Source organism: Mytilus edulis, unplaced genomic scaffold (assembly GCF_963676685.1).
Source record: "Mytilus edulis unplaced genomic scaffold, xbMytEdul2.2 SCAFFOLD_1012, whole genome shotgun sequence".
Lineage (NCBI taxonomy): Eukaryota > Metazoa > Mollusca > Bivalvia > Mytilida > Mytilidae > Mytilus > Mytilus edulis.
Window position 1 is genome coordinate 428 of NW_027267092.1, and position 27,966 is coordinate 28,393.

Here is a 27,966-nt window from a genome sequence, read left to right on the forward strand (position 1 = left end):
TGCTGATTTTATACGATGCCACTGCTGATGGACTTTTCGTCCCCGAGGGTATCACCAGCCCAGTAGTCATCACTTCGGTGTTGCCATCAATATCAATTATATGGTCATTTTTGTAAATTTCCTGTTACAAAACTTTGAATTTTTCGAAAAACTAAGGATTTTCTTATCACAGGAATAGATTACCTTAGCCGTATTTTTTATTTGGCTTTATAACTATTTTGATCTGAGCGTCACTGATGAGTCTTATGTATACGAAACGCGCGTCTGGCGAATTAAATTATAATCCTTGTACTTTGTTAACTAATATGGCCAATTTTAGAACGTTTTGTGTCATCTGTATATGGTAAGTTAATAAGTAAATAAGGACGCATAATATTACGATGAATATAGGACAAAGCATATTACGACATGAATCAAGAACAACTTATATTACATTTTGACAATTAAAAGGATAAACATATTACGGTATGAATAAAGGATGAAACATTTTAAGATCTGACTAGAATACCATTGATTCTGGAGTCAATCTGTTTATATTTTCATTATTTACAAACGAACTGCAAATAAGTAAAGTTAATGAGTATTTGTTCCATCATCGCTTCGAGATTAATTAATTTCAACAAACGGACAGTCCTCTAAATATTGAACGTTAGAATATTTTATTTGTTGACGTTTGTTTTTGTAGCAAGTCAGTGTTCCTTTTGTTCCGTTTGTATAGTTAATGTGTTTCCTTCAGTTTTGGTCTGCGACCAGGATTTATTTTAGTTAAATCGATTTATGATTAGTGATCAGCGGTATTCGACTATTGCCTTTGTTTTTCTTCTAAAATAAAGCTCCCATGTCGACGTAGAATGCAGTCTTTATCCTGGTAGTATATTACCATATCAATTTGTATCAAAGGGGGTATAATACAGAGATTTTATTTTTTATGTGTATTTCCTTGGTTCGGTGTTACATTCTGGATAAGTACATTCGGTACAAAAAAGGATTTGCTTTTCATATTGTTATCATCTAAGTGCCAGTTTCATGACGTAAAGTGCTTCTTTTCCTGGTAGAAATTACATCTTTCTCCCTTTATTCCTATGTAATAATATCTGAATGGTGGATAGTTTGAAAGCCTAGCTAAATAATAGTTAAACCAACATTTGGTCACGTTCGACTTTTTTGTTTATTGTTTATCATATATGTATATATGTACGATCAAGTAATAGAAGATTTAATACACAATCAATAACTTTGACATGTGGATTTTATGCTTGTTTACATTTTAAAATCATGTTACCAGATGTATAGGTTATCTGCAGATCATTCACAAAGGATAAATGAATGAATTAAGGAGATATTGTACGAGATACGTTAATGAGACCGCAAACAGTCAAATTCAAACAAAATGTTGGATGCATCTGTACTAAAAAATAAGAAAGAACAAGTGAAGCTGCGAGGTTCTGCTCACTGATGATACCCCCGTACATTAAAAAAAGTATTTAATCAAACAATCATACTTTCAAATAGAAATAAATACAAGTTAAAACATCATGGAATAAATTTTAAAAAAATGTTCTTTCAACAAGTGAAATAATAAAAATTAGTTTAAAAGTTTGACGTTTTCTTTTCTTTTAACTTTAAATTACTATTTCATTTTACTTATTATTTTTAAATTAAAAGTAACTAAATATTGAGTTTTTAACAATAAATCTTTCTACGTATTTATTATATTAACCATTTCAACTTGTACTTCAACATAACTATTTACAAAATATTATTTTGTGTTACACCATATTAATGATTAATGGTACGACAGAGGCATGTTTGCCTTACCGTTAGACTATTGTGAGACTTGGACGATGGGGTTAATTTCATTCCTAGTTTGGGAAGATTATGGAAATCTCCTGCTTTGTAAACTCTTTAATTTTATATTCAATACATGTTTAGACTAAAAGTCTCGTTGAATATATTTTTCGAAAATTGCTACTTTAAAATTAAAGATCTCGTTAAGTTGCTAAAGATAATTAAATAGAAAAATCCGATAATCAAAATAACACTTGATGAAATGGTAGCGTCCAATAACTTTTCTGTGTTTATCTTGATTAAGAAAGCTGAAACATAAAATTTTAAACGTAAGCAATGCATAAATACATTTAAAAAAATGAGGAGGCAGGGACATTACTTAATAGCTGAATCTACCTAAGATCATCATGCATGAATGAATTCCTATCAAAATACTTTTTTTCTACTAAAATCCTGGTTCAGTATATTTTCGTATTTTTTGTTCCATTTAAAATAAAATAAAAATCGATTTACATCGATCTTTCTTCTGGTAAAGGGGCGACAATCTTCGTCTGTAAACTAACATAAACAAAATACTTTGGTAATGAGAAATAATGTTCTAGAGACCGAATAATTCTAATGGTAAGCAATATTTTCACCTAGTTATTTTCTTTAAAAGTCGACAGTCTTTTTCTTTATTTCTTACTTCGATCTCAACAAATATAAAAGCTTTTTTTCAGTTCGCCTATTTGAATCATACTTCAGTGTCCAAGATTGAGTCAGTGAAGTGTCCTTTTGAACCTCTTGCTCGACTATCCAGGTCAATATACCGAATATAAATTATTACACCAACTCATAATCAACATACATATATATTAGTCCATAAAATAGTTGTTTTTTTTTCGATTCATAAGCCCTTGTAGTTTTTATATTAACCAATTTACAAATAATACACTTATAAAAAGTATGTCTGTTATGAAAAATATAGAATTGCACATATACCTTTAATGGTAATATAAAATATTTACTAGTACTAGAAATATTACTTTACTTTGAATTGTTCGGGATACTAAGGAATTTCTGCCTGCAGGAATATGTTAACTTAGCTGCATTTGACAAAACCTTTCGGAATGTTGTCTTGTCAATGCTTTTCGACATAGTGCCGTATTTGGCTTTTAGCTTCTGATTTGTTTCACAGAGGGGCCAATTGAAGACGACACTCGCCAGTCTGTCGTTAGCTTGGTATGATAGATGACGTTTTTTAACAGAGATCTGAAGTCTAAAAATAGTCAAAACAATGTTTAAGGATCCGTACTGCCATGAACATATGGATATTGTCGTACTGAATTTGCTGTAAAGTTTTGAAAATCATTTTAAATTGAGGATTGTTTCTTTCTAATGGGTAGCTTGGATGATATGTTCGGGTTTTGCTCAAATTTTCAACCTTTTTGGTATTATCAGCTCTTTAACGTTTGTATACGGTTTAATATGAACTGTCAAATAGGTTGGTCTCACGAATCACTGAAGAGACATCAATTGTCAAAATGCTCATCTGGTACAGTAAAACTTGCTGAGTTAATGTTGTTTGTACCTCTTGATTGAAGTCTTCCCTGTGGACTATTAAGTCATGGAAGGATGTTACCAAAGGTACAGTAATTCGGTATTAGCATGAAAAAAGTTCATGTACTAAAGAAATTATCTGATACTAGTATGAAATTGTTATCGTTCTAAATCACGGAAATGTACCTCCCTCTAAATAACTGGTTTAATTGTTCTGATTGGGTATATAGTTAGAACACTAAGGAGCCATTTATTGTCAAAATCGACATCTGTTCCTGTAAAATTCTATCTGTGCTTGTTATTTGGACTAGATATCATTGGCAAAGTGATAGTGTCCTCTGAAATTATCTAAAAGAAGAGCGGCACCATGAGCCCATGATAAGTCAGATTTCAACGGTTTTTCAACAATTAAAATTCCATAAAGCCTTTTTGAGTTATTTTTCAAAGTATTGACAACGGTATACCATAAGTCCCTTAAACAGACCTATAAAAATTAGTGGGCATTACTACAGCGAACATAATTCTGGTATTCCCTCAAGGTAGATCAGGTGTCTTTTTCTGACCAATAAATTCCTTCTAAACAGGAGGGCAGATACTTAAATTGAATTTGGTTAGGACAATTTGAACTCTTTTTTTATTTTTCAAAAACGTGAGGCCTGTGAAAACCTTATTTTTATTAGATATTTCGTCAGTATAAAAAAAATGTATCTTATTGAATTTTTTATCGAATACATTGTTTAATGTTTCCCTACTACAGAAAAATTAGGTTTCCTGTTTATTACTTAAAGTCCCCTTAGACTTCATGGGAAGGGGATTAATAAATGACACCAGTAATGCTAGTATTTGCTTTTATTTGGAGGCCATAAGAATTGGAAAAGATTTTTTTCAAAATACTTGAGATACTGCAACCTCATAATCTCTAGCCCTAGCAATTATCTCGATATGCGAAGTTTTGGCTATACTTGGCAGTTATTTCAGAATTGAGGTTAGAGATTTCTATACAGTATTGACTAAACGTTTTACAGGTAATCCTTCATCATTAATTCAAGCCTGCTGGTCATTTGAACTTATATTAAAGGAAAGGAGTAAAAATAATAACCACAAAACTTTTGTTATGAAAAATGATTTTATTGTCAACAAAAAACACTGCCTGGTCTAACAAATATCCACATAAAATCATTATATCAATTATACTGTAATGGAACCCTCTGATAGTTAAATAGTGCACAACATCCCTTAACCTCTCATTTTCCGGTTTAACCCAGCTTTGCAATGTCTGACAAAAATACATTGTGAATTTTTTACAGTTGGACATGTTAGCAACAATGAAATGACATTATGCAGAAAAGGGATTTTATTTGGGGAAATCAGCAATGTTGTTATATCTGCAAACCATTCATTCTTACTAGAAATATATACAAGTAAAAAGCAATATTTGTTGACCAAAACACCTTTTGAAATTTTATACATAACTCGCTAAAAAAACATTGCATCGTCAGAGATTTCTATACAGTATTGACTAAACGTTTTACAGGTAATCCTCCATCATTAATTCAAGCCTGCTGGTCATTTAAACTTATATTAAAGGAAAAGGAGTAAAAATAATAACCACAAAACTTTTGTTATGAAAAATGATTTTATTGTCAACAAAAACACTGCCTGGTCTAACAAATATCCACATAATATCATTATATCAATGATACTGTAATGGAACCCTCTGATAGTTAAATAGTGCACAACATCCCTAAACCTCTCATTTTCCGGTTTAACCCAGCTTTGCAATGTCTGACAAAAATACATTGTGAAATTTTTTACAGTTGGACATGTTAGCAACAATGAAATGACATTATGCAGAAAAAGTGATTTTATTTGGGGAAATCAGCAATGTTGTTATATCTGCAAACCATTCATTCTTACTAGAATTATATACAAGTAAAAAGCAATATTTGTTGACCAAACACCTTTTGAAATTTTTATACATAACTCACTAAAAAGATTGCATCGTCAGAGATTTCTATACAGTATTGACTAAACGTTTTACAGGTAATCCTCCATCATTAATTCAAGCCTGCTGGTCATTTGAACTTATATTAAAGGAAAGGAGTAAAAATAATAACCACAAAAAATTACAGTATAATAAATAAATGAATGGATACACAATGGATAAAACATTCGGATAACAATACATTTCCCCTACTATTATTAGAACATATATCACTCTATCAGCATGCCCATCGAAATAGATAACTAAAGTATTAGTAATATATATAAAAGGTACGTTTTAGGTAAAACTTAATCAGCATCATAAAACATAAAACATTTTTATGAGACATGAGAAAGGTGAGTCAAAATAAAATAATAAAAATAATAAAAAGTATACATTAGCCAAACTTTGATTTCTTGACAATATTTCAATTTTCAATACAAGTCATTCCTTTTGTTGATGAATTGATCAGTAATGTACTTAACATTATTGTGTGTTATTTCTTAAGACCTAACATTCAATAAGATCAACAATAGGGCTGTTGCTGTGGTTATCAGGACAGATTTACTCATAAATTAATATTGACTGAAAAAGTAAAAAAAAATCAAGACTGAATACAATTGAATCTTTTTTTAATTGAACAGATATTTAAAACGATATTCTTAACATGAATATAAGAATCATGTCTTGGTATTTCATATTATATTATTTATTAATTTTTATAAATTCTTAAAAAAACTCTATAAAATTATACAATAAGGCTGTTTGTATCAATTTTTGCTTATAGGTATAAAGGTGGAAATATCTTCTGCTACAATGTGTCTTCTATCAGTTTTTAGTAGTGGCAAGTGTTACAAAAAATTTAAATGTGGTTATAAAGCTGTACACATATACAGAGTGCATGTTAAGAATAAAATGAGAATTTCAATAAGTATGAATGATAAAATGCATGTAAACTTTATTTGTCCTGTTGGGGTAAGCAATATTTAACCGAACACCTAAAAGGTATTTTACAACAATGATGAAGACAAATAGCCCATACCATGATAACACATAACTCTACTGTTATACATAAGTATCCCTGAATTACATTTATCTTGTCTTCTCAGAAAATTAAACAACCATAAAGTTCAATAAAATGCTAGTTCAGACACTCAAAACTATAAAATAGTGTTCTGACACCACATTTTCTGAATGATTATGTGTACACTGGAGTTCCTGTTGTTCAAGAACTACCAAATCAAGAAATCACAATGACCAGAATTTTTTTTTTATAAAATTATGCTGCATAACTAATATCAACTGAAAACTTTTTTGTTGAGTGTTTGCCGTCCATCACAAGTTTAATTTCGTCTTTGTCTAATGTTTCATATTTCACTTAACATTTTAGCAAGTTCTTTATGTTGTTCTGAATGGTTTGTCAAGATCTTCTTAGCTCTGTCATATGATTCCTGCAAAAATAAATTACAAACTGAATAAAAATTACAGTGTTTCCATGTCCACAGCCAATGTAACTTTTGTACTTCTAAGGGCAATAACTCCAATATTATTAATATTTCAAAGGTCATAATGCCTGAAACAATTGTTGATTTGACACTTATTCTAACATGACGTGCTTCATTCGCTTTATGAATAAACCAATACTCTAAATCCAATAAAATTTGTATGCACATGCGTACTGGAGATTTTAAAATGCACATGCACTACTGGAGAATAATGATTTTTTTCAATTGGCATGCATTTAATTTATTTGATTAACTTAAAACACTTCCAACCTCTTAAATGATGCACATGTTGTAACAAATTCATTTATTATGACTGTAACATGTTGCAATTCGAAATTGGAATTATTTGACCTAAATACGACAACTGTTCATGCTTGCTGTTCAAAACTCCCCTCTCTGAAAAATCACATTGCTAATCGTTTGTTTGTTTGTTTACAAACAAAAAAGGGAGGTTCATTGAAGATCCTACACAATCGTTCCACACTTATACACGTCAGACATAGAAATTACCTTAATTGTCCTAATCATAATCAAAATAATTGATGCAAGCTATAGTTTATTGGAGTTTTGACATGGGTAGACATTATATTCGTGTTATTTTAGCCCTCACTATCTCCTAGAGCAAAAATAATCACGAATATAATGCCTACCCATGTTAAAACTACAATAAAGTATAGCTTGCATCAATTATTTCTTAATTTTCAAACTTGTATAAGACATTACTGATATATTTCATAAAGTCTGACAAGAAATGTAAGCTTGAGAGTGCTTAAAATGCAATTTTCCATATACAGTGAAACCTGTCCAAACCGAACACCCACGGGACTTTGCGTTTTGTTCGGTTTTCACAGGTGTTCGGATTGTAGAGGTAGACGGAAGTCGACACCAAAATAATTTTGGCAGCAATAATAGGTGACACAACAGCCGACAGTTTATTTTTGTGTTGATTTAGATGTAAATGTAAAAAAAGATAAAAGATAGACGTTTTGCTACATTTTTTGTTTATAAATCAAAACGCCACTCCGTCAATCACGGTCGTCGTTGGGAGATGTCTGACGTGGAAGCGATTTTGCTTTTTATAATCATTTTCTCATCCGTTAATTCACTGACCAATTCAGATTCACAGTCACTGTCATATGACGATTCCGTAGTTGAATCGGGAATGTCATTGTACACACGAGTTCTCGGACTAAACTGGTCACCCCCTGATTGATACTTCGGCAAACGATAACAGTGAAATAAACAGCAGGGTCCAGTTTATTCTCGCACTTTATCGTTGCTAAATAGCTAACGGAAGTCTTCGGGAGAATTCGAATCAAATATATAGGGCCTCTAAAGGGAATCCAGCAATCGAAATACATTGACCTTGTTGTGTTGCACGACTTCTTAATCGGTGAAAGGCTTTAAAACTATTATTTGATTAAACAGTTTAGCTACAGAATGGGCAGTTTCGATTTTGTGGCCGTAATTTATTTGAGTAAGGTGCATTTAAATTGATCTGAGGGAAAGTTCCTTTCTTGTCATTATCCGGCAATGGGGGTAGCTGACCAGTTTAACGTTTCTTTACAAAAAAATTACTTTATACATGGACACAGACATGCCTAATTAGTTTGTAATAACAACTCACAAGTTCATTAAACCTCAAATACCTTCGGGAATACTCTGCCATCCTGTGTTTGTTTAATTAAATCATGCAAATAATTAATTATATTTTATTGTTTTTGATTGGTATTGATCGATTTTGACAGGTAATTTTTAGATACAAATTTTCTAACGAGCCTTCAAAAAGCGTTCGGAATTCGGTGTGACAGGGTTCGGTTTTTTCAGGTTAAATTAACGTTAATTGATAGGGAAATTTTGTGGGACTTTGAAAATTGTTCGGTTTAAACTGAAATTCGGTTTTATCAGGGTTCGGTCTAACCCAGGTTTCACTGTAGTTTTATATTTCAAGGGATTTACTCTTTTAATAAATAGTTAACAGCACTGAATTTCTAAAGGTCCAAGATATTGCTTATGTTAACCTTTGATGTACATTTCAGAAATTCTGCATAATTGCACACAAGTGAGCTACACAAGACAAGACACATGCATGGACACCCTGCATATATATGTCCCCCCTGCAACACTTAAGTTGTGCTTGAGGCCAATAAGAACAACATCAAAGACCGATATAACTTTATGTCAGGTAGCCCCTAGAGAAAAACAGGGTTTATTATGTCACATCTTAATCTGATCCAAAAAATCTACATCTAAATAAACTGTTATCACAGGAAATATGTCTAGCCTTTTTGTAATTTTGATTATGCAAATGTTGAAATCCAAATAGCAATACTCTAACATCTTACACAAGTTATGCAAATATTCAAAGTCAATGAACCATGACTGAGTTATATGGCTAAACAATCTCCATGTAAATGAAATGTGCCAATGCTAATACAACTGCATACCAAATACCATTGACTTATTATAAGTCGTTCCCCAAATCTAAATACAAACATTAACTTGTAATTCTATGTAAAAGTTTCAAAGTCAATGAACCATGAAGAGGGGGGGTGGGGCTATATAATCTCCATGGAAACAATACTTGCAAATGCCAATAAATTTGCATTCCAAATATTATTACCTTAACATAAGCAGTTCATCTTAAACTGATCTAATCACAAACTAATACATGTAAACTAAGATAAGTTTCAAAGTCAATAGACCATGAATAAGAGGACGGAGCCAAATTATCTCCATGGAACACAAGATATGCCAATGCTTATACAACTGCATACCAAATATCATTGACCTACCACTTGTGGTTCCCCATAAACTCGACCTAATCACAAACTAATACATTTAAAATAAGCAAAAGTTGCAAGGTCAATAGACCATGGACTAAGGGGGCGGAGCCAAATAATATCCATGGAAATGAGATATGCCAATGCTTATACAACTACATACCAAATATCATTGACCTAACACTTTTGTTTCCCCATAAACTGACCTAAATCACAAACTTATACATGTAAAATAAGCAAAAGTTTCGTAGTCAATAGACCATGACTGAGGGGGCAGGGCCAAATAATCCCCATGGAAATGAGATGTGCCAATGCTTATACAACTGCATACAAAATATGATTGACCTACCACTTGCCGTTCACCATAAACTAGACCTAATCACAAACTAATACATTGTTGACACCGTCACCACCGGAAACAGCATACCTATGTCTCACTTTTTGACTCCGTCAAGGCGAGACAAAACTGGTTCAATCAAAAGTAAGTTAGTGAAATGGCAAATATTTCAAATATATATTCAAGCTGCTAATTTGGTTTTAATTAAAGAAATGACCAGGATATCATTGGTTCATAGCAGACATGGGGTCAATTACATTTGAAAGTAATTAATTACATTCAATTACAATTACAAAATCTTCAATTAAATTACACATTACATTTGACTTTTTTTTACCAATGTAATTAATTACATTCCAATTACTTGGCAAATGTAATTAATTACTTCAATTACATTTGAAAGGAAATTTAAGATAAAACATTGAAAACATGCATTTATTCTATGATATGTACATAAGTATTATACATTGCTCTATAGTTATAACAATTAGACAGTGTTCAACTAGTATATACATTTTTGTATTGTGTCATATAACTTATTTAAGCATTTTCCCATTACATTTGACCATCATCAGCTTTTCAAATGTTCCATCAGCCAGTCTGCACCTTTCCGGCCTGTGATTCCCAAAATTCCTCTCATTTGTCTACTAGACCAGGAGATCAATGGTTAAACACACACTTTCAGCTCTTTTAAGAGTATTTACAAGGTTATTTTTTATTTCAACGATTTTTCATGTAGAAGTTTCGAAGATAAATGCTTTCTGCTAGGCACTTGATACTTAGTGTCAGCTTTTTCCATCAAGTTTTAAATTCTTCACTTTACGACAATAGAGAGTGGTAAAAGATCCCCAGCTATGAACATTATAAGAGCGATTTGTCATTTCTAACTGTTTTGGATCAGACGGTGAATATTTTACACTTTTTTTTATGCATTGTGTCAATGTTGGTTGAATTTCTTTATTCTCAGAATGCAGAATGTACAAATCTCTGTGTTTTCTCTGAAAATTACAAAAGGCCTTATTTAATATCTTGAAAATATTAAATTGTTTTAATTTACCTATTGAAATTTTACATTTATTTAAATTTATTTGATTGTAAATGATACAAAAAAAGAGCACTATTTTTTATTTTTTGAAATGATTTTCATTTTATCCCAGCTTATTCAAATTATTTATCTTAAATAAGTGATTTAGAAATCTGACTTCTTAAAACAAAATAAACTTCAGTTTTAATCACAACTAATTAATTAATAAACAAAAATATTTTCCAAATTTTAAATGTAAGCTATTAGAGGATATAAGATAAATGAAATCTGATTAGAAATGAAAAAGAAAGCATTATGAATTTATTCAATTTTTAAAATTCTTATATAGTATTACCTTCATATGTGTAACAAAGTTGGATGTAACTTTATAACTTCCACTAATGAGGGTGCCACAATGCATACATTTTTCCTTTGAAAGTATTTCCATTTTGGAAGTCATCAGGAACAGTAAAATGTTCCAGTACACTCTTGGAGCTCATTTTTAATCTGATAAAATGTTTCTTTCAACATTCATATATATAAGTGAACAAATTTTGCAAGTGAGATTTTGTCATATGGCATTATCCCTTCAAGAATTTAAACATGTACCTATAGGCCCTAGGGGTATTTTATCTCTCTCTAATTAGCCTTATATCTGTTTAACATAACTGTTATAAAACAGTCATTATATAGTTTGTAATAAAACAAATAGCCAGAGGTTATATTTATTGGTTATTTAAGTCCTTGAATAAAGTTAATTATGTTAAATCAATGTCTTAAAATATCTATCTAAATCTACTAATTAAGGTCAAGACAGTGACTTCCTAGTGGTTTCTTTTAAAATTATGGCATGTGTCTACATTTTTTTTATCATTCAATACAAAATGAAGAATCTACCATGGTTGTGTTAATACAGAAAGTATACTGTGAAGGCTTTTCTTTGTCAGCTTACAACATTTGTTAAGATTATTGCTTTAATAATTTTTTGAGAAAACACAAGATTTAATCTTTTGATCCAAAATTTCAAATGTAATTGACTTGTAATTGAAAAGTAATTGTCAATTACAGGCAATTTTGGCTATGTAATTAATTACATTCAATTACAATGTAATTGAAAAAATGCTCAATTACACATTACATTCAATTACATGATAAATTGTAATTAATTACAGTCAATTACAATACATATTTCAATTACCCCATGTCTGGTTCATAGATGGACAGTCAAGACTAGGATTATATTTATACTTAACAACCTGTGGTGGTGTGTATATAAGAGAGTGGATGGGGTTCAATGACATATCTTGGTAATGATAGTGGTAATATCTTGTTTACCTGAAGAAGACGTTTTATTTCTGAATCTATTTCTTTAGTCACAGCTTCACTGTATTGATTAACCATTATAAAACCTAGCCCGCCATCTTGTTGCTGAATGTCAAACACACGAACTCCAATCTGCAAGAAAATAATTAGTACTATAATTGTTTTTGTTATTGCTAATACAGTGATCTTTATCTGATAATGTTAATTATTTTGATCTGAGGTAATGCATGATGTATATGTATGTAATGACCCTTGTTTATTTCAATCATACTGTACACTCTAATGAAATTTCTTCACTAAAAAAAACCAATTTATTTGTATAAAATGAAGTAAAATGTTGTAAGAAATATTACCTTATTCCACCCTACAATTGTGCAATGTTTAACTTTATCAAATGAAAATTAACTTTTATGAATCATTGTTAATATGGAATTATGTTTATTTTCTCTGTGTACGTTATCCTGTTCCTGTCATAACAAAAACCTATAAACCATCATTTGAAGCATGAAGTTTATTGTAAATATGTAAATATGCTAACTAGACAAACAATATTTAATCCTGGGAAGGCATGAATAAACATAATGTTGTAAAGTTTAAAGTAAATACAAACATATACTGGTAAATTCAGATATATTGCTAGCATTTATTATTGCAATTATGTATTTTAGACTAAAATGCGATAAAAAAATTGTGATGTTGAGAATAAAATACTGTTTATCCATTCAAAATAATTTCAAAATGCGAGTTTAATTTATTTCGATTTTAACCCCGTTACATTTTTCTCAATAATAAAAATATCACGATTAATTTCTGTATTTAAAGTAGTTCAGAAACAAAACATTTGTCCATTGGACACAATACCCCAGTTGCATAAACATAATATTATCATAGTCATGTTATCAGGATCAAACCGTAATTTGGCATATAATTGAAATAGATCACAACATTATAAATATGTGTACTAGTTTCCAAGTTGATGTAGTTTACTACCGTAACCAAAATATTTACCTGAGAATGTACTGGTTTCACACTATCACATGTCAATGATAAGTTAACAGGAAACTGTGTGTCACAATCAAAATCTGGGATACAATCTAAAACATTAATGTCAAAACCACAATCAGGGATATGATCTTAAGATTCATATCATAATGAACATGTGCGCCAGGGTTTCAAGTTCTTTTTACCTCAACATCCTGTTATACCATCTTATCAAAAATTAAATCTGATACAGGATGAAAGAACGGAATATAGAACAGAAAAATATTCTTTTACTATCCTAGGAGGAAAGGGGGCATAAAAATACCACATTTTTTGTTACTTTTTTCTATGAATTTTTTTATACTTGTTCTTATTTTGGAATCTTTATTTTGCACTTTTACACCTCTGCGCTAGGTTAGAGGATTTGGCCCAAGCAAACATGTGTAACCTGCCACACTCTGTATGTGCCTTTCTCAAGTCAGTTGTTGCTGTATAACATATTAGTTTTATGTTTTAATTGTTTTACATTTCTCATTTAGGTGCCTATAACAGCTGTAAGGATTTTGCTCATTGTTGAAGACTGCATGGTGACCTACAGTTTTTAACCCCTATATCATTTGGTCTCTAATGGAAATTTGGCTCATTGGCATTCATACCACATCTTCTTATTTTTATATTTCAAACAAGTCTATGCCTGATTCGACAGATACCAAATCACAATTTAGCTTTATTTACGAAATAAAGCTGCAATGACAAGGTGATAATCTCTATTAACAGAATTAAAAAGAGAGCAACTTGGTTTTAACACATCCAGTCCAACTTGGCATGTTGTATCCAGGCAATCCATTTCAAATCCTTGCAAGTTTGACAGCCGAAGCAACAACTTTTCTTACTAAAATTGCCTCCACATGATAGGCAACTAACAATTATTAATTCTTTCTTATAAACCTATAAGTGAAGAGAATATTAACATTTATTCTGAATACTATAATTAACTATTACTACCTTATCTGACATTCCCAACTTCGTCACCATTGCTGTTGCTATCCTTGAAGCACTCTGAAAGTCACTGCTTGCACCTGCAAAATGATCATGAAAATTGAAAAGAATCAGCATTACCCACGCTACAGTCATTGATTTTTGTTTTTGACACAGACTTTATCTGCAAGAATATCAAGCAAGCCCACAGTGCTTATTGTCATATCAAATGTGTCAAAAATATCCAATATAACATATTTTAATGTCCTAAACATTGACAATAGGATTATGCAACTTAGAAAGTCTCTCCATATATACATGTATCTTCTTTCAAATATAAAAAATCCTGTCATTAAAGTTACCTTTTTCATAGTTTCATAACTGCAATAAACAAGAATGTGTCCCCAGTACACGGATGCCTCATCCGCACTATCATTTTCAATGTTTAGTGGACCATGAAAATAGGGGAAAATCTCTAATTTGGCATTGAAATTAGAAAATCACATCATAGGGAACATGTATACAAAGTTTCAAGTTGATTGGACTTCAACTTCATCAAAAACTACCTCGACCAAAAACTTTAACCTGAAGTGGGACGAACGGAAGAACAGACGAACCAATAGACGGACAGACGGACGAACAGACGCACAGACCAGAAAACATAATGCCCATAAATGGGGTATAATAAATGGGGCATAAAAATAGGGCAGATCTAAGCACAATAATTAGATATACTATGGAGGACAGTCATTTTTCTTAAATGTCCAATACAACAAAACATACATAAATGATCAATGGTAAGATTTTTTTTTAAATTTGGAACTAATTTATCAGGTTCAATCCACCATTTTCTACATTTGAAAATGCCTGTACCAGTCAGGAATACGACAGTTGTTGTCCATTCATTTTTGATGTGTTTTGTCATTTGATTTTGCCATGTGATTAGGAACTTTCCGATTTTATTTTCCTCGGAGTACAGTACTTTTGTGATTTTACTTTTTACCAGTGAATGGGAGACAATAAAGCATACAAACCTGTTGTGACATGATCACTTCCAAAGATGATTTCCTCAGCCACTCTTCCTCCCATTGCTACATCCATTTCTGCTGTAAGTTTTGCCTTGGTCTGATTGTATTCCTCTGTCTCAGGGATAAAGGAGGTCTGTAATTAGATTTAATACAATAACTTCCTGATTCTTTTTCACCCTGCCAATCAATCAATACAAAAAGCTGTCAAACCAGGATTTTATCCCATTTATCATATATGTTACAGCAATTTTGGCCATACGACCTCTATCATTTTCATCAGTGAAAACATGACAAAACAAGAGCATTGACCAAAAAAGTTCTTAAGTAATTGCACAGAATTGACTTAAAATGCCATTTTTTATTCAATCAAGAACTACAATTCTTGAACAGCAACATTGAAAAACGTTTAACTTAACCTAAACTGTCTTTAGTAACAACATGTTATCATTTCATTCTACTTACGTGTCCTAGAGAAACACCTCTGGCTCTGATTGTTACTTGGTGCAGGGCTGTGGCCTATTCTTCTTACATGACCTAGAAACACCTCTGGCTCTGATTGTTACTTGGTGAAGGGGTGTGGCCTATTCTACTTACGTGACGTAGAGAAACACCTCTGGCTCTGATTGTTACTTGGTGAAGGGGTGTGGCCTATTCTACTTATGTGACCTAGAGAAACACCTCTGGATCTGATTGTTACTTGGTGAAGGGGTGTGGCCTATTCTACTTACATGACCTAGAGAAACACATCTGGCTCTGATTGTTACTTGGTGAAGGGCTGTGGCCTATTCTACTAACATGACCTAGAGAAACACCTCTGGCTCTGATTGTTACTTGGTGAAGGGGTGTGGCCTATTCTACTTACATGACCTAGAGAAACACCTCTGGATCTGATTGTTACTTGGTGAAGGGCTGTGGCCTCTTTAGTGAAGTATGCAACAATGGTATGTCCTGCTTCATGATAAGCTGTATTCCAATTGGTATTCTCATCTGGTATCTTATTTTTGTTTTCAGGTCCTGAAACATTCAACAAATGAACTCATTTTTAGGTTTCACAAAATTGTTAGTGGAGGGGTTTTGCAATTTAAATTTCCTTTTAAACTTAGAAGGATATTTTTAGTCATGAATATTTTTTTATCTTCAAAATGGTGATGTTCCATGAAAAGATAAGGTAAGGGAGGGTACTTTTAATTCTCATCTGGAGCTGTGTGTCAAATATTTATTAAAGTAATGGTGTACTGCATGTCGATATCATGTTGTATAAGAGTTTTCATTTTCAAAGTGCCTTCCCTACATACCATATGTTTCAAAGGACAACCTACAAATGTATGTATTTTCTACTTTGTACAGCAATTAATTTATAAACACTATAAACAGGTTCTCTGTACATTCTAACAATATATATATATATATAGAAAACACCAGATTAATATGCTGTTCCTTTATCATTCTCTTCAACTTCATACCTGAAAAGCTGCAGTTAAGGGGGTACAGAGCACCTAAGAAAAGATAACTCTTACTCATAGTCTGATTCATTGCTACGTTTTAAAATTATGTGCAATATGTAAGCTTTTAAAAGATCATGATTAGAATGTTTACATTATTGCTAAGACCAGCTGTACACCCTTTGTTATTCTTTTAATCTTTTAATTCATTTAAAGTTACTCATTTCCAATAAATGAATCTTCAATGAGACATAAACTATTAAAAGGGAAATTTCAAAGTGAAATAAATTTACCAAAAGAAAACCAGAACGTTAGAAAAGGAGCTAGGGAAACAGAAAGAGAAAGTACCATAACTGTTTTCGTTTTTTAATTGGCAATGCCTAGGTCTTAAATAAAATGAAATAAAGTACAAAAAGTCAAAAGTCTAAGGATGCTACCATTTGATTTGAGGGGGGGGTGGGGGGGGGGGGGGGGGGGGGAGGGCTAGGATTTAAAATTTTGTCCAGCATTTTTTTTTATAGATGTAATCATCATTAATGTCCTGCATTTTTTATTTTTCATTCTTTTACGGACCTGCAATTTTCATTAGTTTACTGAAATTGTTTTCATAAATTGTCATCCTGCTTGTTATGCCAAATTACTGATCCTGCCTTTGTTTGTTCAAAAGCCTGTCTTGCCTTTTTTCAAATTTCATCAAAACTGAATTGACTCCACAATACTTTTTTTTTTAAACAAAACATGAGGTTTGATTTTTAGGAAATACACTATGGCCTTAGTAAGTAATACATGTAGTAATGGAAAAAAAAGATTACGAATAATTTAAAATTTTATAATTGCTGTCATATTTTTTAAAGTGCAATTAATATTTATTGCATGATTTATATTTATGTAAAAAGTTAGAAGATACCAAGACGGATAATCAACCAACAGTGCATCATTTACATGTCACGAAACAACTTGAAGGCAAAAAGAAGGAAAAAAACGTCCTTTTCAGTCCAAAAAACACTACACATATTTTTGCTTTCTTAATTCATCTGAATAAAAAAAACTATATCTTTCTAGTATCTTTTTCCAACCTTTATCCTGACAGGACTGGTGTAGAAAATTAACGGGTGTCTTCTATTCCGTCCGCAATTTTAGGGAAAGTAAAGTCTATATTTAGAATCATAGTTGAAACTGAAACTACACATGTATGATATAAATAGAACATGTCATTTTCGCTTTATCAAATTAAAATTTCGAAGGGATAGCAAAATTTGTTATTTTCTTTTGTTGTGCATTTGTCATGTTAACTTGTGTATCTTTCCGAATTTTTTTTATCAAATGCAATTTTGAAATAAATATAAAAAAGAAAGTGTGGTGTTATTGCAAGTGACAAGTGAAAATGTTTCTTCTCAAGACTTAGTCTCAATTCAAGATTATTACTGAAAAGAGTAATCATTCTCTATAATAATAAGAGGCCCCAAAAATAATGTGAAACTTGTAACTGCCGTGCTTTTAACTAAAAACCAGTTGTATCTAATTTTCATAACCTCTGCAGAAATACTAAAAACATTCTATGTTTAACGAACTTAATTTAACAGTATAAGGATGATAGCTCTATTTCATCTCTTATGAGCCGTGGTTCTTTGCACCAATGGTTTTGTCGTTAAGTTTTGAATTGTATATTTTTGAATCAGGCCAAAAGACCAATAAATTGAAAATCTTGATCATGTAAAGCATCTGCCAACTTAGCTTTTCCCTATGAATCATGTGTATTTTTGGCGTGTCATGCTTTAAATTTCAACAGCTCGTATCTCAAATGAAAAATCAGTTACATCCTTTTTTGCCCCTGCAACTGAAAGTCGGGGGGGGGGGGGGGGGTAATTGTTTTACCCCTGTCCGTCTGTCCTTCCGTCCGTCCCATTATTGGTATATAGTTTTTTGGCATAACTCCTCCTACGGTTTGATTTCTAGGAAGTTTTCACTTTGCTGTCTGTTGAGTAGTTAAGTACGTACGCTGCGCTTCAATAGAAACGATTCCCTTTTTCAAACATGTCCATTATTTATTCCGTGTGCATTGAATGGGTTGACATGTCATAAATCTTTCTATGTTGTTGTATGGTCGATTAAAGCTTGTGTAATATGATTTTTTTAAATAAATATGAATTCATACTGACTACATAAAAGTCATGGCCCGTACAAGTGTTTCTTACCAAAAACCATATTTATCGTCCTTGAGGTCAAAGTTCAAGGTCATGTGAAGGTCAAAATTTTAAGAAGGCACACCACCTCATGATGATACATCCACATGCCAAAGATATAAGGCCTAGGTCAAAAGGCAAAGAAGTTATGGCCTACATGGTTGTGTTTTTCACGGGAAAAAAACCATAAAGTTGACCTTGAGGTCACATTTGAAGGTCACATTTGAAGGTCACACAAAGGTCATCATGATGCAAGACACTCAACCCTGTGATGATACATCAACATGCCAAATAGCTAAGGCCTAGTATTAAAGACGAACAAAAATATGGCCATTATGTACTTTTTGAATAGATTTTGCTCTTATTTAATGAACCAATTTGAGGGTGGGGCGTAATTTAAACTTAAATACCAAAAAATCTAACGGTTAAATTTTAAAATAATTTTGCAAGAACAACCGACTAGTATAGCACTCCAAATGCTTAGTTTTATAAAAAAATTAAACGACACATTTTTTTTCAAAAAAAAAAATCTTCTTCATATACTAGAAGCACAGCATTCACTTTTCGGGGCTGATTCTGATACGCCCTATGAAAGTTCTGGCAAAATTTTAAATCCGGAATAAAAAACTTACAAGGAAGGGGTATCAGTGAACTAATATTCACCTCAGCTATCATTATTAGCTATGCTATTGTCAATTTAGGATTAAATTTAAATTTTTTTAACAAATTCAACCCTATACCCATATTTCAGAAACTTCCAATTTTGGCCGATACTAGTATGTAAAAGATGCCATATTTGAGTTGCCAAATCTTTTAAACCTATGGTTCAAATCTTTTAAAATTTTTACAAGATGTTGAGGTTGTCCTAGTTTATCAAGGAAAAAAAATTAAGAAAAATTAAACGACAGGATTTTTTTGGGGTATAGTGTTGGGTACCCCCTTAATAAACCTACCCATCAAAACTTTATCCCTGGCCCAGTATAAGTGTTTTTCTTTGACCATATCTTCTCCTTCCATGGCTGCTTTTAAAGCTGCTTGGTTTACCAAGTCCTGTATGTCAGCACCTAAATTATATTCATAAATATATTGTTACTTTTAAAATTAAAGTTAACATGAATTCCATCCTCTGAAGCTATACCACACAACTTTAACACTGTCGCGTAGTGAAATCTATCTAAATGATCTAATAATCTTTATTTTGCTTTACTATTGTGCTATATATTTCTTACCATTAAAACCTGTTGTTCCCTTGGCTATATCTTCTACTTTTATATCTGAAAAAATATTAAAAGTAGTAACTTTAAAAAAAAAATTACTTCTACACGTATAATCATGGTTCTTGCATGTATTTAAAATAGTTTAATTTTCAAATCTAAACAAGGCTGTAGAAAATTACCATCATTAAGCAAGAAGTTTAGATAACCTAAAATTGTGCAACCATCAACAGAAAGCCACTTCACATTCCATACAGTTGGTTGCTATACATCAACAAAACAGATGAGTATTGTATGTTCAAGTTTAATATCATCCTATACACTATTGCAGTGCTCCAGTTTGAAATGAAAGTGTATGGATGGATGGATGATTGTTGTTAAACTTCAAGTGGCTAATCAAATGCATATTTAGGGCAAAAATGTGTTAATCCAATATGAATATGACCCCTGCTTTGTACTAAATTGACACACTGAGCCTAATTTTCAACATGCTAGTTCACAAGCTAAAAGTCTGCAGGAAGACCTGTCTTACTACCCTGCTCATTATTCTAAATACGAGCAAACCAGTCTTTGCTCTTACTCCATAATGCTCAGTTCTAAGCAGAAAAGCAGCAAATACCAATTTTAGGTCTTTGGTCTGACCCAGCTGGAGTTTAAACCCACCACCTTATGCTAGAGGCCAACAAGCTAATGGTTTGACCCAGCTGGAGTTTAAACCCACCACCTTATGCTAGAGGCCAACAAGCTAATGGTTTGACCCAGCTGGAGTTTAAACCCACCACCTTATGCTAGAGGCCAACAAGCTAAGGCAGTTAAATGAAAGTAGAGGGGGGCTGAAACGAGGCAATTCAGTGCGCTTACTTTAACTTGAGTAATTGTTAATTTGTTATCCTATAATAAGTCTTACTTTTGTCAGCTTTAACCTTGCCAAGATACAGATTTAAGATATCTCTTCTTCCTTTCAGATCTGGAGGGAAAACTCTTACTTCAACATCAAATCTACCCTTTCTCCGTAATGCCCTGCAAACAAATTATAAAATAATTTAAAAAAAGTTTCCAGATCTTTTAAAACAACATATTTTTTATATAAATAAGGCTGTTAGTTTTCTCGTTTGAATCGTTTTACATTGTCTTATCGGGGCCTGTTATAGCTGACTATGCGGTATGGGCTTTGCTCATTGTTGAAGGCTGTACGATGACCTATAGTTGTTAATGTCTGTGTCATTTTGGTCTCTTGTAGACAGTTGTCTCATAAGATTGGAGTCGAGTGCACCTGCAAGATCATGATTCTAACTCATTACCTCAGTGTGTTGACTGGCTAATGATTACAGTAGAATAAACTACTTAGACCACTATGCCACCAAGGCCCCTTTACATCAACTTGAAAATAATACAACTTAAAACTTGTTGCCATTTTGGTTCTTAGTTAAGATTGGTTCTTAGTTAAGATTGGATTATTGGTTATTGAAATTTCAAAACTTACTACACAAAGAAAAGATCCCAATAATTAATATCTCTCATTACATATTAAATCCTTACTTGTCTAGATGGTCAATTCTATTTGTTGCTCCCAATACTATGATATTTTCATTCTGGGCAAACCTGGATAAAAAGAATTATTATTAAACAAACAATCTGTTCTTATTCATCAATATTTTTTTACTTGAAAAACGTGTTTGAATTTCAAAATTTCTCATTAAGTCAAGTTTTAAGGTAAGAGTATTTAAATTACTGAGTGTTAACAAATTTGCTGATGTCTTATGGTTAGATAAACATTATAAGAGAAAATCTGCTATGGAGTAATGTATAATCACTTGATGTAACTTTTCATCATATTTAATATGAATAACCTGATGAGTGGTACATTTGAAATTTGATCTGCTAAGCCTTCTAGAGCTCCTGAGATGACCTCCATTTTTTTGTGGTGTTATTGTTTACTTAGTGTTGACTTTTCCATGTGATGTTTTGTAGACAGTTGTTTTTTCATTATTTTTTTTCAAGTTTTTGTCAGCCTTTCTTTGAAGTTGAGTTTGACTCTAGTTTTGCTTTTTTTCAGTTCTTACCCATCCATCTCAGCCAGGAGCTGGTTAATAGTCTGATTAGCATAAGGATGTAACTCAGAACTTGTTCTCTTAGCTCCTACACTATCTATTTCATCAATAAATATGACGCAGGTTCCTTTTTCTTTGGCTTGTCCTACAAATAATATCAAAAATATATGAATCAACAACATCCAAATCTAAAAAGATTTTGCAGGACACTTCAACTCAAACCTTGAACTCCACAGTTCTAAATTGGAACTTGTCTTATCTCTATTGCAGTCAGGGGTACTACTTGTACAAGTGTATTTTTATTTACTTGAAGAAGTAAAAAAAAATATACACATATAAGTAAATTTGTAGGATACTTATACAAGTGAATTTTATTTACTTGTATAGGTAAAAAAAAATTGGCTTAGTTATGTCCCTTAGGCATTCAGAATTTTTTACTTGTATAAGTAAAAAAATCATCCTTTCTTCTTTTCTTGAATTCTTAAGATTTCTTTGCTCTAATAGAATTTTAAATTGTGTACCCTTTGCAGATGTCTTTACTAATCATTTAAGTGTAATTTCATGGACAATGAAAGTCCCATTTGTCTGTTATCTTCTTAACACTGCTCATTTACAAGCCCCAAAGGAGCAATTTTAGATTGCCTTGCGCAAATATACAAGATCTTTGCTCAATCAGTTTCTTTGATGAATTAATGAGATGAAACATTGAACTTAAATGAAAAAATTTGAGCAAACCTGGGAAAAATCATTAAAGGCATGATTTTACATCTCAAAACTTGAGGATTTTTGTGGGATTGTAAGAAAAATTTACTTATACAAGTAAATTTTTCAGAAAATTAAAGGGAGATTATTCAAACATTATTTATTTACTTATATGTGTATATTTTTTTTCACTTTTTCAAGTAAATAAAATACACTTGTACAAGTAGTACCCCTGACTGTATTGTGAGTCAAGTCCCCTTAAAATGCATGATATAAAACATTGCATATCATATTAGCTTTAAAACTCTAGAGACAACAAATCTTGCTCTAGTTATCAAATTGTATACCACATGGAACAAATAAAAATGGACTAATCTAATAGGCTGTAGGAGATCAAAAGACGTGTTTTCAGACATCATACATATCAAAGTTAAACAATATGAGTTAAAGCTGAGATGAAGTAAATGTTAACTAAAAATAATAAAAAGCTTCGCTGAGCACAACCTGATACGACCCCAGAGGTTGAACCCTGAACAGGTGGGGCAAATTTAAACACAATATTCAAGCGTGATACTGTCTGAATTTGGGTTGTGATCAAATTTTTGACATAATATAGCTTTCTGACACAAAACAAATGTCCAGTTCTAACAAATATATTGTGCAATACTGATCAATTAAAGATTTCTACTTGAAACTTTTCAAAAATTTTGAAATAAAAATTGGACCCCCCCCCCCCCTTCCCATATTTTTTTTTATAATCCCCCTTGGAGAATTACCCCCACTCACTCCCAGCATTTCCTGTGTAGTATGGAACCTTGTAGTACAATTTCAGAGAGATCCATACACTTAAACACAAGTTATTGTCTGGAAACTAGAAAAATGCTTGTTTTTGGCCCCTTATTTTTACATGAAAGGGAAATAACCCCCAAACTCAATGTCAGCCTTCGAATTGTGATATGAAACCTTGTGGTACAATGTCAGAGAGATCCATACACCTACACACAAGTTATTGTCTGGAAACTACAAAAAGCTTGTTTTTGGCCCCTTTTTGGCCCTTAATTCCTAAACTGTTGGCACCATAACCCCCAAAATGAATCCAAACCTTCTACTTGTGGTATTAAACATTGTGGTCCAATGTCAGAGCAATTGAAATACTTATTCACAAGTTATTATCCAGAAAGTAGAAAAATGCTTGTTTTGGGCCCCTTTTTGGCCCCTAATTCCTAAGCGGTTGGGACCATCATCCCCGACATCTATAGCAACCTTCCTTTTATGGTATTCAACCTTAGATACCAAATGTGTCTCGGACAACAACCCAAACAACGATGTCGACATCATACCATTATACGATCCCAAAATGTTTTTGGCGGTCGTATAAAAACACAATAAATGCTTTGACATAGACAATACTCACTGAACAAGTCTCTGATTCTTTTTGCACCCAGACCAACAAACATTTCATCAAATTCAGATCCAGAACACTGAAAGAATGGCACACCTGCTTCACCTGTATAAAATATATTAATATAAAGTAATATTCACAGGTAAAACACAGCACAAAATCAGTTTTACAACCAAACCACACATATTAATACCAATATCCTTGCAACTAGTCTACAACTATTTTGATAAAATACTAGGCAATGAAATCTGTACAGTTAATCAATTGGTTGAAAAGATTGACGAGCAGACTGTTAGACAAGGTGAATGCATTATAGCTAAAAATGAGACTCAGGTTGACAATACCAGGTAAACAAGAAAATTGCATTCATACATGTAATTTTAGAAACCATTGTCTTTCACACAATTTTTGTAATTAAAATTAGATCTCAATTTTTGTTATCAGTTATGAGTGATTTATTGTATTTCTATCTGGTGTATACTATAATTATTACAGAGATATTATAAGCATGATAAGTGAGATTACAAACCTGCTACTGCTCTGGCTAACAAAGTTTTACCAATTCCTGGTGGTCCTACCAATAACACACCTGTAAATGTAATAATATCATACCATAAACATGATGAAGGGTAAAAATCAACAAATATATTATTTGAATAAAAAAATCTAAATTCTTGAATTTTGCTGTGAGCTAATCTTCTGTACAATAATATGCTCTGTGGGACATATTTATTTACAATAAGTAATTTAAGTACGGTAGTATGCAATTTATAAAGTACTTATAGGGAGAAACAATAATTTCCCACATCTCATCTCATTTTACGTTTGATTTTGACCTCTGATGCTGTATTATCATAATTCACAAGTTATAAAACTTTTATGGAGTTTAGCGCTTTATGTTGTGTTCATTTCAATTCTGTTAGTTAACCACCTGAAGATATGTGCATTGCAATTTGTTCCTTGAATTTGCCCGCTGATATGAAAATCTCTGTCGAAACAAACATTTAAGGAGTTTCTTAACATTTCTTCAGAATATGACCTCTAATGCTCTGTTCATTTCTTTGCTGACATTACTTTTGTGACTTTGACCACTCATGTACAGTTCAGTGTTGACATACCTTTGGTGAATTTGACTCAGAGTTTACATACCTTTTGGGAGTTTGGCCCCTAATACTGTATATTTATCAGGATCTTTAAGGAAATCAACAACCTCCATCAACTCATCTTTAGCTGTATCAATCTACAATCGACATTATGTAAATCTAAATTAAGATCAAATTTCAACAAATGTTACAACAGTCTTTATTTAACTTTTTTTGTTATATAAATCATTTGATTTCTTGCCATGGCATTGTCAGTTTTAAATATCCCTTTGGTATCTTCTGTCTCTCTTTTCCGTTACTGTTATGTCTCAGTTTAGCTGATTGGCTCTTTTACGTTACTGTTATGTCTCAGTTTAGCTGATTGGCTTGAATATTAAGCCTTCTTTATGAAAAATAAATATAATTTTAGTCGGTTGATTTTATGAATGAGAATGAAATTATTTTCTTCTGAATTGTCTGCACATAGATGGCATTTTAAAAGTGTTATTAGAAGGCAGGTTTTAGATTACCCACACAAAGAAAGAGATGAGTAATATCTCTATGCATATAACTTTCAAAATATATCTTTATGTTTCATAAATACATGGACAAATGTCAAAAATTCATTTTTGGCACTACTTTCAACTCAGGTGCAATACACAAAAATATGACTTCAACCAAAATATCTATAGCATTGTATGAATAGAAATTACTAGAATACAAGTGTTTTCTTGTGAAGCTTGTCATTTCAAATATCAGAAAACAGGAAGTAGGTGACTGATAACTCCTTATTGTCAAACTGCTTATAACATTTTAAGTGGTATGTAATTTCAGAGAAAAGTGTGATGGCAATATTTGTTGGTTTAACTGAAAAACAAATTGACAGGGTGATTGAAATACAGCCTCCACTTCTTGAGTGGGGTATAATTTATTTAATTACATTCAAAATTACAGCACAAAACATTTGTGTAACCTTAATGAGCTATAAAACTTACCCCTTTAACGTCATCAAAGGTAACATGTACATCTTCAGGTGCTATTTCAAATGGTTCCTGTTTCAGAATACTGAGTCCACCTACTCCAGAACCTACAACAGTTATAAGTTAGTCTGGTTATTTTTCCTGTCATCATTCAACGACTGCATGGGTTCTATAACTAGGTTGGACATGATACTCTGATTAAATAATGAAATAAACAGAATTGAAGTAGGACATTTTTCTCATTTAAAACTCACTACTTTAGTTTGATTGTTGTCTCCAGCAGCAATCAAAATGATTAACATTATTATTTGAAACAAAAGCAATATTCTTAAGATACATGATGGTTTAACACTATTCTTACTATTTGATATCAACTTTTACTCAAATTCATCTCCATAATATTACTTTCTAATAGCCATGATGGATGGATTACTATTATTCTTTATTAGCAGCAACTTAACTGAAAATATTGGATGTGAAGAATGTATTGAACAGATGTTTCATGTTAACATGCTGTAAAACTATGCTGCATGTGCCTTTTTTTATTTCATTATCAAGTGGGAAAAAAAGATAAGCAATGTAAATGGCAGGTCTCTGAAAAAAGAACTGATATCAAAAGTACATCTTCACTAACCTCTACCCATTAAATTGCTGGCAACCAGTTTGAGTATGACATACAAACAGAAAAGATAGACAGCTGACTTCAATAATCCCTGTATAACATTATCAAAGTAATGCTTCTTGTGTGAAGGATCCCTTGCCAGATAACCATCAGCAAAAGATATTTTTAATTCTTGTTGTGTTGCATGGTCCCCTGAATGCTTTTGATGCATTGCTTTAAATTTCTCCCCTTCAACTGGTTTTTGTCCACTTTTATCTTGAAACAATATATTCACAAACTACAAAAGAAATTAAACATAAATATAAATTAAGAATTAGTTTTCATACAAATTATCAGACTGAAGAATGATCATGTGATTTTTTTTATTAAACAATATATACATGTTAATGTTGTTTAAGGAAGGCGGAACAAAAAAAATACAATATATTAAATTGTAAATTGTCACTGAAAATATAGTAAAATCTGCAATGAACAGATAATAAAAGTGTATTTAAAATTTAACTTTGACCAGTATATAAATGTAAAGATCAAACTGGACTTGTTTCTCATTTTTAATATAGATTAGACCACATAATTGGTCTTCCCGTTTGAATGGTTTTACACTAGTCATTTTTTGGGGCCCCTTTAAAGCTTGCTATTTGGTGTGAGTCAATGCTCTGTGTTGAAGACCATACTTTGACCCACAATGGTTCCCTTTTACAAATTGTGACATGGATGGAGAGTTGTCTCATTGGCACTCAGCCACTCATACCACATCTTCTTATATCTATTAACAGTATAGAAACAATTGTACAATTCATAATTTTTTTTCAAAGTTCCTATTACCCTTTATAAGTTCTGCCAAGAATTATCGTTGAATTATGGAACAAATTTATTAATTACACAGATGTATGTATCCACTTTTTTTTTTTATTACAAATGATAAGAATACAAACTTTATTTAATTCAGATTCTGATTTCTGTCCTCCCATTCCTACAGTTTTCAATCTTTGTGTTTTAAATCCTCTTGTTTGCTGAT

At 31.9% G+C, this 27,966-nt stretch overlaps 1 protein-coding gene across 1 annotated transcript; it reads right to left on the reverse strand.

The window, feature by feature from the left end:
- Positions 1-4,944: 4,944 nt before the first annotated feature.
- Positions 4,945-27,966, reverse strand: LOC139504890 (ATP-dependent zinc metalloprotease YME1L-like). Its single transcript, XM_071294781.1, is given in 17 exon segments — positions 4,945-6,689; positions 6,691-6,762; positions 12,296-12,415; positions 14,270-14,343; positions 15,277-15,403; positions 16,133-16,284; positions 19,849-19,959; positions 20,125-20,169; positions 21,017-21,129; positions 21,649-21,711; positions 22,173-22,305; positions 24,277-24,369; positions 24,794-24,853; positions 25,414-25,504; positions 26,342-26,433; positions 26,961-27,225; positions 27,884-27,966. Coding segments are annotated over 17 exon segments (1,746 nt in total). The 5' UTR covers positions 27,920-27,966; the 3' UTR covers positions 4,945-6,590.